The sequence below is a fragment of the Pleurodeles waltl genome, chromosome 3_1 (genome assembly GCF_031143425.1).
Source record: "Pleurodeles waltl isolate 20211129_DDA chromosome 3_1, aPleWal1.hap1.20221129, whole genome shotgun sequence".
NCBI classification, from domain to species: domain Eukaryota; kingdom Metazoa; phylum Chordata; class Amphibia; order Caudata; family Salamandridae; genus Pleurodeles; species Pleurodeles waltl.
This window is the reverse complement of record NC_090440.1, coordinates 84,408,073-84,421,233: the sequence shown is the minus strand read 5'-3', so window position 1 is coordinate 84,421,233 and position 13,161 is coordinate 84,408,073. Positions and strand designations below refer to the sequence as shown.

Here is a 13,161-nt window from a genome sequence, read left to right as displayed (position 1 = left end):
AAATTCCTTCATGTTTAATAGAACATTTTAATATTTACAGTTTTACCTTTTTATTTATATACACTTTAGTAACCTATTAGTATTATTTAATTTTCTAAGCTGTTGCAGACCCCCTTGAGTAGGCGTTGTGGACCACCAGTGATCCTCGGACCACAGGTTCAGAACTGCTAATCTAGTGCTTGAATAGGTGTCTATATGTCTTTATTTAATTCAATGAGCTAAAAAAACACTAGTTCTGATCAGTCAGAATGAGATTTGCCTAAGTCATCCACGCAAATTCTCTGCCCCAATCATTTCATACGTTTTGTTCTCTGTTATGCTGAAAATTGGAAACAAGTGACGTATAAAAAAAAAGTGATAGATGAAATGCTTGAATTAGTCTCAGCCATTGGTAATTACTCTGGGCCTAATCCCAGTCCATTGGTATTTTGCACACTATGGCACCTCAGTTTGGACTCAGCAGGGGCGTAGCTTGGTCAGTGAGACTGTGGGAGATGTGAGCTTGGGATTTTCCAACAATACGCTGGCATTTAGGGCCTGATTCTAACTTTGGAGGACGGTGTTAAACCGTCCCAAAAGTGGCGGATATACCACCTACCGTATTACGAGTCCATTATATCCTATGGAACTCGTAATACGGTAGGTGGTATATCCGCCACTTTTGGGACGGTTTAACACCGTCCTCCAAAGTTAGAATCAGGCCCTTAATGTTCACATGCATGAGAGGGGCTTAAGGGGCAGTGGAAAGGGAGAGGGATGCAGATTGGTAGGGTTACTAAGTAAGAGAAAACACAAGATTTTGTAAAAATAACCCACATTTTTGAAGACTTTCAAAACAGAGAGAGGGGGAATCTGTGTGCGTTTTTGTCTGTGTATATGTAAATATCTCTGGTAAAATCCGAACAGACCACAAGGTGACAACTATTTGGGGCAAGACTAAAGGAGCCAAACTGCCATAAAACTAGGTGTGTCTAAAGACTTTTCTTCCACTGGTAAAGTTTTGCCATTTGCTCGATTTTTGTCCTTTGCAAAGTTTGCTAGTGTACCTTATAAGCAAATCTTTTCCCCTACTGCTGGATCATTTTTACCACAGACCAAGATCATTTTACTATAATCAAGCTGGAAAATTATTTCTGAATTTTCTTTGCAAGCCTACTTTGGCCTTAAGTTATTTATACACAATTTACTGCTGATAAACGGTAACTGTTTTCTAGTGGAGCATAGCCTATGTTGAACAATTTTAATCTTGTTAAATAAGAATTTGTCCTACATAGATTGTTGCAAATGATTTACTTACAGTATTTTGGACTCTCTTAAACGTATTCTGGGATAATAGATATGACTCTTTCAGAAACAGCTAAATCAGCATTTTAAAAGTATTTTTTCAACTATAAAAGATTGTTTGATTTTCCTACTCTTCAGACTTGAATTCTTTTCTTGGGCATCAATACTTCATATAGAGAATAAGTCCAAGTTATGGGACATCATGACTTGTTCCTTACTTACCTTCCACGTTCACTGAAGGTTTTAAATCAATGCAAGGTGAGATATCAACAGGACATGGGCGTTCTTTCTTGTGGGATTCCTTACCATAGTTTCTAACCAAAATAAACCACTTAACAATGTACTATGCCCCTCTATGGATGTCTGAAGTTTTTCACTCATTTCTGGTACTTTTACCATTCCTGTTCAACAGTTTTTTTTTTCCAGGAAAAATGTGATGTGAGAAATTATCAGATGGTTGAGTTTCCGCCTTGTAACCCTGATCCAGCAGATTCTCCTCTTGCCTCTGGAATTGGGATTATAATTGCACTCATATTAACTCAATAGCTCTACTGATTAAAAATCCTTATCTTTGTTCCAATGGACATGCCCAGGCACAATAAAATAAGCCTTGTTTTTGATGTTTAATTTGCATGCTTTATTTAATTTTCTGGATTTAGACATCAGAGTGGTGAAGGACCTTTTCCCTTTCAGAGGAGTAATAGGTGCACCACCATTAATTGTTAAATATTGCTTTGGCACCATCATATCAGTTTATTCCATTAATTCAACTGTCATTAGTTTGAACGTCATCACTTTGAACCATCCATTTGGAATTCGATGGTAAGTAAATAAAAAGTTTACAAGTTAGTTTAAAAGTAGCAGCTACAAAGTTCAATAAATAAAAATGTAAGCCATTTTAAAGCTCAATTTAAAAAGTATCAACAAAGAACTTGAATAACAAAGTTAATCTAATTAAAAAATGAGGTAATGGAAGGATTTGCCCCCATTCATGCAAAACAAATTGCCATATCGTAATTGAAAGTACACAGAGAAAAGACATTAATAAGAAAATGAATTTAGGGTTAAGCTTCAGCATGCTTAGTATTCCAGGTATGATTAAATAATAAACCTGAATTTAATTCACATAATTAATTACAATACAGAAACTTTTTTAATTATTTTACAGAAATATGATAAAGAAAAGGAACAGTCAAAACATATAAACAAAATTATTACAAGGGGTTTAAGTAAGCAATTGGAGAGCCATTCTTATTTTAAGATTAACAAAGTTTTGATTAAATGAAATGAAGAAAAACAAATGGCATCATGAATTATATATAAAGTTATGGGAAGGGATTAACTCCAGTGCTAGGGATAGTGTAAAAGTAAGGGGTATTGCTATCATTAGGAACAGAGGCAGTGTTAAGCTTATGTGCAATACATGCACTACAAGTTTCAGGGCATAGGGTAAATGTTATGTTAAGAGAGAAACAGTTCATGTAATCGTACAAGTGAGATTAATGAGGGAATGGAGTAAGGAAGAAAATCCATACTATCAGTTACAGGAATGTTGAATTAATGAAGTAGAAGGAAAGCATTATAAGTAATGCGATTAATTCAAATAGACAGTATTCACAAAATCATTTTCCTACAGCTGACAAGATGACTCAGTGACTTAACACTGTTTGTTAACATATGATGTGGTCCCCAGGTCACAGGTTTGAATCCCGGCAAAGCCAACTTAGCATTCCATCTCTCCAAAGTTGGCAAATTGAGTACCATTTATAGGATAATACAAAAACCCATTATTTACAGCGCTTAGAAACAGCAGAAATGCAATAGGTTACATGACCGTATATTGAGTTCATTTATATTGACTGACAGTTACGTCACATCCAGTACACCACTTACCACCACATCATCAAGGTGTGTATATTATTTTTTTTAACTTTAAGTCATCTACCTTATCCCATAACAACATTCATTCATTTATTCATACCTTACAATGTAATAATAGGGTGATGTAGTGGATGAGGTATAACACAGAGGTTGTTTACAATGTGGTATAAAGTGCTCCATGGAAAAGCAGGTATTATTGTCTTTGAGAGCCACTTTTCTTTGGAGCTATGATTAGAATTTTGAAATTCTGGTTACTGGCAATGTAGTTACCAGTGACCTCGGTTGTAGTACTGTCCTGTAGAAATAAGGCAGATATATCAAATAAAAAGAAAAGGAAGACTTCAAGAAATATTAGATCCTATTGTGGGAAATATAAACCATATTACAGCAAATAATTGACATTCATTAGGATAGAATCTCAAAGGCAAATAAGTAACAAAAAGGTCCTCTGAAAGGGTGTGAGTGAGTGCAGTCAAATGTTTCTCAGTAGAAGACAGTCTGGGAGAACTACTTCTCACTGACCTGTTAGGCTATATTGGTGAGTGACACAGGCCCGAAGCATTGCTCTTGGTGTAGATGTGAATTTATTTATTGCACTTCAAGGGCACAACGCTGAAGGCCATTTCCAATCTTAGGTGCACAAAATGTCTTGTTTGGCCCAATAACTGATGGTTTGTATTTCAAATCTTTCATGCTCAAAAAGCAATTTTCTCACACCAAAGAGAATTTGAGTACTGTGCAAATGTAACATGGAGCAGATCTGTTCATAGGGGTAAGAAGTAGGTGCTGCATCGCGGTGATGCCTTAGAAAGAAGGTGAACACCTACACTCCTGCGAGAATGTGGGTATCCACAAACCTTTGCAAAGGATCTTCCCACCCTGTGCAAGAGTTACTCCTCTCAAGGGCAGAAGTAAAGGAGTATCTGGAGGTAATACACCGAAAATGGTTGTGGGCACAGGGAAACGGGCTTCTCTAGAAACAAACATATTTTTGCCCATAAAAAAAATATCAAAATGTAATTGCACTTGTATAATCCTTTAAGCAAATGCACACCTGTTGCATTTCAAAATGCAAACAAGTATTGTCATAGAAGGAACTAGAATTCACAACAGAATTCACAGCTACTCCGGTGAATGTCACAACATTGCAGAAATACAACTGAAGCCTCTGTAAATTAAAAAAGTAAGGAATATATTCTAAATAAAATACAGAAGTAAACTTTTGCCCGGTCCGAAATAGTCCTAAACTGGTCTTCTAGAGTGCCAACTCAAAATTAGCAACATTTCCAAAAAAGAGATCACGTATTTCTGGGAAAAAAAAATACGATGCTATGGGATATTGAGCAGGAGCAATTCTATTTCACCTCCAGCAGAGAAGCCATTGATTTTTCTTCCTGGCTGATCCATTAGAAACAGATAATTCCTGCATAAAACTTCTGAAATTGCCAAAAAAAGCATCTGGATTTGTTTAACTCAAGAGACAAGAAAGAACTCAGGGATTTTGGAATGAATCTCAAGCATTACACTTCCCGGGTCAAGGATGCAGATCTAGGCAGAATCAGCCAGAATCCAAGATGGAAGTAGGAACACTGCAGACCACTGGAGCTGGACCGATGAAAGCTGAAAGAAGTGGAATCCAACTCACCATTAAGGCAGCAGAAATAGGCACCCTTATTATGAAGCTGGTGTGCAATTTTTGAGATGGGAACTGGCCCTGACCAGATTGATGCAAGTTCAGAGATAATCAAGAGGCCCGATAACGTTCTGTGTATTTTTAATTTTCTAACAATATGATCACCCCATGAACCTAATCTAGAGCCTACAAGAAATTTAGAAATAAAAAGTATATACACTGAAAGGGGAAAGGCTAGAATGAGACTTGCATTTTCTAACATAAATGCGCATCTAGGGAGAAGATCATCATACTAGGCTACATTGGAAGGGGTAACCTGTGGTATCTGTAATGAGGTGACTACTGGGTATGACCTAGATGTGCATAGCATTAATACATATATTGATTTAAACCTCCCTACTGATTCTAAATTTGGTAGTGAGGATGGGATCCCCCAACCACACGTTCCCAGTGATAAATATGGAATTATTTCTTCAAAGAAACAGACCGCCAAACTGCCTGGGAGAGAAGGCAACGATAACAAAAACATGGGTTAGGCTGGTCCACCACTTGACCAGAGGGAATGTTGGGGGTGGTGACCCAAATAGCCTTTCCAAGAGCAGGTTTAAACATTGAGGGACTGCATAAACATGTTAGGCTTATTCCTCTGTCATCTACCATGCCTGTGCTGACAAAGTCTGTGCTCCTTCTCCACGCTGTGCCCAAGATGGCAGTCTGCCTTGGCAACGAACTACATCCAGCCACATACTCACGTTCATGTCTGTTGTGGAGGGGAAGCATCTACTGGTGGGACGCTGCTTGATGGTGGCCACTCTAGAGTCCCCAGTCACATTTTCCAAAGGCTTTAAGGGCTTGGACACTGGAACATTGTCATCTGTTTTATCTGCAAGAGAACCGAAACAGCAATTCAGTACTCATGGTTTGCTGGTCTAGCCTTCCAAAGCAGCTGCACTAGCAGAGGATGGTCAATGGATTAAAATGCAAAAGAAATATTTTGGGCGGTGTGTTGTGCCAGGCAAGGCTTGAGCAGGACTTCCAGGGGCATGCAAGCAGAGCATTTGCTGATGCTTTTGCATACCATGCATGCTTTCAAGTTTTACACTTGCATGCAGTTTTTGTTTACTTAGTTTGATTCGAAAAACAATCCTCCTCTTCCAACCCTCAACATGTAAAGCGAGCATATCTATGTAGAAACGGAGAGAAAATCTTTTAGAAACGGTGTGCCAGTCCAGCACTTGTTTGCATCTTGATTACAAAAAAATAGCTTTTTCGCGTGATTTGGTATATTGTGCACAAAGACGCCAAGTGATGTCCTAGGAAGTATCATTTATCTACAATATGCACCCTACTATGACTGCCGAGGGCTACACCGGTTGTAAAAGGCCCTGAACTGGAATATAGGCCTGAGTCGCGAGTGAGGGCCTTTAACAAGAGATAGGGCCTTTAACAACTAGTATAACCTAAGCCAGAAGGGTTATAAGGCTATTGGAACATTCCGCGCACTGGGGGTAAAATTATAAAGGGAAAGCTGAAAGACAACATTCTAATCTCTAGGCAAAAGGCTAATACAGCCGTCTTCAGCCCTGAGCAATTTTATTGCCTTCAATAGAGCTCCCAACATTCTAATGTTGTAATATAGCCTTAGAACCCGCCGTAGCGGGCTCTACCGGCTATTAAAGGCCCGCTCCCCGCGTTAAATGCCCGAGCCGAAGGCGAGGGCATTTAACAAGGGAGAGGGACTTTAATAGCCGGTAGAGCCCGCTACGGCGGGTTCTAAGGCTATTAGAACATTCTGCAACTCAGGGCAGAATGTTCTATTAAAAAAAAAAATTTCACGGAGCCCGAGGGGATCAAAATCCCCTCGGGCTCCGTGAGGCTTTGTTCACAGCTGTTGCTGTGAACAAAGCGAACATTGGAATGTTGGCGCTGCGGGCTTTTACCGGCCAGTAAAAGCCCGCAGCACTCCATTGTTTTCAAGGGAGCTTCCAGCATTCCAATATTCTAATACTAAATAGTACCCTTTCGCTAGTGGCAGGGCAGGGTGCAAACAGCACAGCTATCATTCATTAATTGAAATTGAAATTACACTCCTGATGCACGTGGTAGCAGCCTATGTAAATTGTTATTTTTTTTATGTGTCTTCTTGCCATAAAGGTATTAAGGGACACATGACTCCTGACTGAAGTACTCTTTCCCTGAGCAAACACGCCTTTTGTAATGTGTACAAGCTAGTGTGACTAATGAATATTTGTGAAGTGGCATCTGGCATTTCGGTGCACTGGGAATTGGTAAAGTTAAGGAATCTGCTGAAGTCTGGGAGAATGGGGTAGTGGTTGTCTATTTCTGTGTTTTGGGCAACCATTTATGGAACATGGACATGGCCTCTTCCATTTGTAAATTCCTGCACCTAACCTGGGGTAAAGGAGCCGACCTCAGGTGTTTGAAAATCACACAGGACCTGACAGAGATTTGTGAATTATTTCGACCTAGGTATGCAAAAAACAGATACTTTTTGGATGAAGATTAAAGCTCATAGTTCAGACTTTCTTATGCAGGAAACCCCTCACTGTTGCAAATCTTCCACAGACATATTGTGAGACTTAGGGGCATGAAGTCTTGAATTAGGATTACTTTCTAAACTAAAGTAACATAATGTAACCAGTATCATCCTTGGGTTTTACCATGTTTGTACACACAACCAAAAAGTGCCTGTGTAGCAATTACTGCCCAAACTCCTAAATAGAAATTGGCTAAACACAGGTGTTAAAGATAAATTGAAACAATGATTCCTTTTCCAGATTGTTGGACCAACACAGACATCAGGTGCTGTATGCTAAATTAGCAGAAGATTTAGGCCTTCATTAACAGTGGCCCTAACGTCCGATTAACAGGTCCATCAGAATTATGAGTAGTGGTGTTTCACATAGTGGTTTTGGCTGCTCAGAGCCAAATACCAGAGGGAAAAATGCAGAAATTGGCACAAACAAACAGTACCTGTGTTTCATTCCCCCAAAATTTGTGTTATGTTCCCACCCTGGAATTACCGGGATCCTGGTAATGGGAAATCAAGAAGGAAAAAATAATGGGATTTATTCAAGCTCACACAAAACGAGGGCCTAAGAGGAGAAATCACAGTGCAATAACATCTGCACTCTAGGGTTAAAGGAAGGATCTGAATCTAAGAAGTTGGATGATTACCTATTAACTATCAATTAATCCTAATACCAATACTATTGACACACTGCCCATTAGCTTCAACTTTATACATCACTAGATTAAAAAGATATGGTTTCACTTCCTACACCGAGGCATGCCACCACACCCAATAGTGGAAAGAATGTACAATTACTGAGATATGGATGAGATACTGTGTGCAGTGAGGAAAAATAGGTGAAGTCAAGCATGAAAATCCCATGCAGAAATTCTCTCTCACTTGTCTTCAAACCTGAGACTTGGCCCTCCCATGAGGCTAATCATATGCTTCAATGTAAGAGGTATCTTAAATACAGCGTCTGACTAAGTTGTGAGTGGAATTGTGAGATGCAACACCTCATAGACCCATAATGTCTAGCTACCTCAGAGGGACCTGCCAGGTTACCTGAAGATAATGTACTGCAACAGCAGCAATGTCCTCAAATCATCCAGTTCTCCAATCACTAAGCTTGAGTGAATTGTGTCCCTTGATAGTTTTATAATGTTTTCTAACAAAGAGTTCTCTCACTCACTTTAGAAGCCTGGAATGAACATTTACCCTAAGACATTCATCCTAAATTACCACTGGTCAGCTGTAAATATATTTCATCACACTTTGAAAATTACTGCTTTATTTTACCAAGAGCAGAGTCCAGTAATTCATGGCACATATTTTAAAAATGTCTTTTGTCTGCATATATTACATGCATTATCACTTATCTGAGTTGAACTATGCAGCACTGTAGCTTGTATTCTCATCACTTCCTTTAAGGGTTAAGCTGTGAGCTTGACCTAGCTAACAAATGATTAGCTATGGGTATCCATGGGGTTCATCTCTGCCTCCTAAAATCTGTGTCGAGGTGGTGGGCAATAGAATATAAAGTAGGCTCTTATTCTATAGCTCACCATTACCAGCATACCAGCTCTTAAACATGAGGTTCAGTCAAAAATTTGGAAAATTCAATTCTTATGAGATAACCACTCTTAGACAATACACAAAGTTATTTTACAACAGTCAGAAATTTAATTCTATATAGCTGCATATTTCCCTGGGATACAGTTTTAATTTTTGGGGGATTCATGAAACTTCTAGGGAGTATTCATGAAAATCTACCACAGTCATAGTTTTCATGGAGTACTCCACCTTTCACTCATTTAACCAGATGGATTGTCTACTAGGCAGAAAGTCTGCCTTAATACTCCTGAAATGTGCATTTACACTTTGAACATTTTGAAGAAACCCTTTCCCTTAAAGCTTCATGGCATTTGAAAGTGCTGCTGTACAACTCCCACCGTGACAAAAGTATTTTGGGAAAAAACTTTCTAATGGTGTTCCCATCTCTAATATTTGTGAATACACACAAACGTAAGAATGTGTATATATATTCTGAATTGTGCATTGAGACTTTGACAATCCATCCCCCCACTTATTTAATCTCAGGGGGTCATTATGACCCCGGCGGTCGGTGTAATAGTGGAGGTATTACCGCCAACAGGCTGGCGGTACATACCTCCACTATTATGACATTGGCAGTTTGGCCAAAGCCAAACCGCAAAGTTAACACACCGACCGTCACGGCGGTAACGACCGCCGGGCTGGAGACCACAGTCGCCAGCCAGGCGGCCATCACTAGGCTGCTCATGGCATTTTGACCCTGCCCACCGCCATGGTTTCCGTGGTTTCTGTACCGCCACGGAAACCATGGCGGTAGGCACTATCAGTGCCAGGGAATTCCTTCCCTGGCACTGATAGGGGTCTCCCCTGCCCCTCTCCCACTCCCCAGAGCCCTCCCCAACCCTCCCCCTCACCCTTCTGCCCCCCTCCCCACATATACACACATACACGCACATACATACACACCCATACACACATGCATACACACATTCACCCACGCATGCAACATTCATACACACTCACAGCAACACTCACGAACATACATCCAGGCACACAAGCAATCACACGACACAACATGCACGTACACACACACACCCACTCATGCATGCACGCATTCAAACACAGTCACACACAGCCCCACACACGCACACAACACCCCCAACCCTCCTCTCCTGTCAGAGAACCCAACTTACCTGCTTGCAGGGGGTCATCCGGCAGGAGACAGGACGCAGCGCTGCTACCAGCAGCAGCATCCGCTAGTAAAACACCACCAGCCCTAGGCGGTGTTTTGCTGCCGTGGTGCTGCTGCTGGCAGCAGCGCCACCTTACCGCCGTCTGCCGCCATGACCGTAGTCGGAATTCCGCCAGCCTTCTGGCGGAATTCCGGCTACGGTCATAATTCCATGGACAGTCGGTAGTCACGGCGACAGTATGTTGGCGGACGTCGTCGTGCCGGTAGGCGGCATTTGCTGCCAATGTCATAATGAGGCCCTAAATGTATTACATGTTAGAAACACCATACTGATGGATTGTCAGCTATAATAAACACAATATGCAATCTTACAATTATATTTATACTGATTGTGTGAATCAGGCTTTGGAATCTGCTTGCTTATATATATCCCAAATGAAGCAGAAAATAAAATAGTATTTTTTCAGTGAGCATTTGCATATCTGCAACTGTGCTGAAAGCAATAGGGGTCTGTGCAATGTCTGCATGTTTGTGGAAGTGTACCTTTGACATGCTTGTAAATTTGAAAATGCTTTTATCCTAGAAGGAATATGTGAGCCATTTATTTAATTTCAGACACATTGTTCATTGAAATGTGATCATACTGAAATGTGATCATACTGTAAGCACTGAATTTCTGAGGGAAAAGAGAATTATCTGATTATTTGATGAAAAATATAAAGCTCAAATAGTATATTATAAAACTTGTACAACATAATTTAAGAACAAATAAGAGCACTGCAAAGATTTATGGTGCTAAAATTGTAAAAAGTTCTTCAATTGAAAATATTCTCAGTTGAGATGTATACTCCAAAATAGTAGGCGCATTTACAATTAGCAATTAAATAGTCTCTGCTTCCATTCAATCCTTCCTATACACCTGTAGTTTGGAAGAGCTCCACCTTTTATGCTAACTGGCAACATCTTTGAGACATCCTATGCTCATCTTTAGTGTGTGACAACTATAACCAGAGCTTAAACATGAGAAATCAATAACTCTAGTTATGAGATCAAGAACTTTAGGGCCGGACAAGGTTGCTGTAACTGAAAACCTATTTAGTTTTAAAATATTCTAGAAAGGGACACTGCAAAAACTACACTAAAGACAATACTTGATACACTAAAAGGATGGGTCTACAAGTAAAGAGACCCAATATGATTAAATCAACCTTCAGAAGATATTTTGTAAAGTGTAGTGTGAATTGAATGGCATGAACTACAAAATATATAGGGCCTCATTTATAACGCCCGTGGAGCGGGGGGGAGAGCAAGTGCCTTGCTGTGCAGCCCTGCACCACTGGGCAAGGGCTACAAGATTCAGCACATTTCTGTCGTCTCCCCAGCACTGGCACACAAATTGCTGCCTAGTGCCAATGCAGGCAGCCTTGTACCATGGTGCAAGGATGGCTGATTTGCGGAGATGATTGTTTTGTGCAGGGAAGGAAGACCTTCCTGCACAAAAACCATCACAAGAGGTGTTTCCTCTTTTTTTTTTTTTTCTTTTGTCCTCATTCAACCCCGCTTACTGAGTCACTTCCTAGTTCCTATAGCCTTCTCGCCCTCTAACTAAGAGAGAGACTCTAGCCAGGGTGTGCACCCTTGTATCTCCCGGTCTGCCTGAGCAAACCAGCCGAAGCATCAAACGGTGGCTAATCATTGGACAAGAAAGAGAAAATAACCAAGCCAATTTCATACAGTCTCTCAATCTAAAGTATTAACAAAAGCAAAAAGGCAACTTCAAGCTACTCCCTCCCATTTTAGCAATGGCGACCACAGTTCTGCATTTCTCCTGGAGCCCTGTGCATTTAAATCCATATTCGCCACCCGTAAAACTGCCTTAAGCCAGTCTGTATAACTCGGAGGGTGTTCCTTCATCCAATTTTTACAAATTTCGTTCCTGCCCAACACAATTGCATAAAACACAAATTTACGGTTAATTTTATTCACCCTGATCCATGATCCCTCTTCCTGTGATTGTCCAAATATAATCAGAGGGAGTGATATATCGATTTCCCAGTCCAGCATAGATGATATTGCCCCAAAAACCTCCTCCCAAAATACCTGAATAGTAGGGCAATCACAAAACATATGAATATCCGTTGCTCCTTGGCCACCACATTTCGGACATTTGCACCCTTCCCCCTTCTTAAACTTAGCAAGCTTTGCCGGAGATATATATGCTCTATGTAGAGTATAAAAATGTTTTTTCCTTAGTGGGGCAGGCTACACTACTTCATACAGCATCACCAACGACTTTTTCCACCATGTCCCAATCTTGTCGCCTGCCACCACCTTGCCCCACAAATTATTTGGTAACACAAAATTCTCATCCAAGGTTTCTAATATTTCCCAATACCACACCGCCAACCTCTTCACTGGTGTCGAACTCGCTAGATCTAAAAAGGAACCTTCCAAAGCGTTTACCTCTCCCAATCCCCCTTTAATTTATTTTTCCCACTCTTTTATCTGTAAGTATTTTAACCTGGACAGCGATCCATTCGTCATCCTTACCAGATCATCCCATAAAAGTAAGGTACCCTCTCGCGCAAGCTCACCCCACAGAGGTGTTTCCTCTTTATTTGTGTGCTGCAGAAAGCCATCATTCTTACGCTACCCCTCAGGTGGCGTAGGACTCTAATGCATTCCCAGACTTGTAAATCTGGGAATGCGTCAGATTCCTTTGGGTTCTATGGGTGTTGCTTGGGAACACCCCAAGCAACACCCATGTTATGCAGTGTTATGCGTGAAAGTGGTTCACTTTTACAAGCCCATGAAAAGCCATGCAAGGTGACTTTGCGTGGTCTTGTAAATATGGACTGGCAAACCGCACCACCAGGGCCTAAGAAAAAAGACGCTCCGGTGGCAGATGGTGCCGCTAGGGCCTCGTAAATGAGGCCCATCGTGTTTTCTTAAACATTCCGTTGTGTTCAGGCATCTTTAAAAAAGGTCCAAAATTGGTACAATTTAAAACACAGGAAAAATGCAATACATCATATATTCAATCATCAATAATTTATGAAAATGTCTTGGAGTATGGAAACAGGA

The 13,161-nt window shown here is 40.5% G+C and overlaps 1 protein-coding gene across 2 annotated transcripts in view; it reads right to left on the bottom strand.

Annotated features, from left to right (window-relative positions):
* Nucleotides 1–13,161, bottom strand: part of SHANK2 (SH3 and multiple ankyrin repeat domains 2) — a 2,270,638-nt gene that overhangs the window by 111,769 nt on the left and 2,145,708 nt on the right. For both annotated transcript variants that reach the window (XM_069221873.1, XM_069221874.1), the window contains one exon: nt 5,551–5,681. In XM_069221873.1, the coding sequence (XP_069077974.1) occupies nt 5,551–5,681 (131 nt within the window). The remainder of the gene's footprint in view (nt 1–5,550; nt 5,682–13,161) is intronic.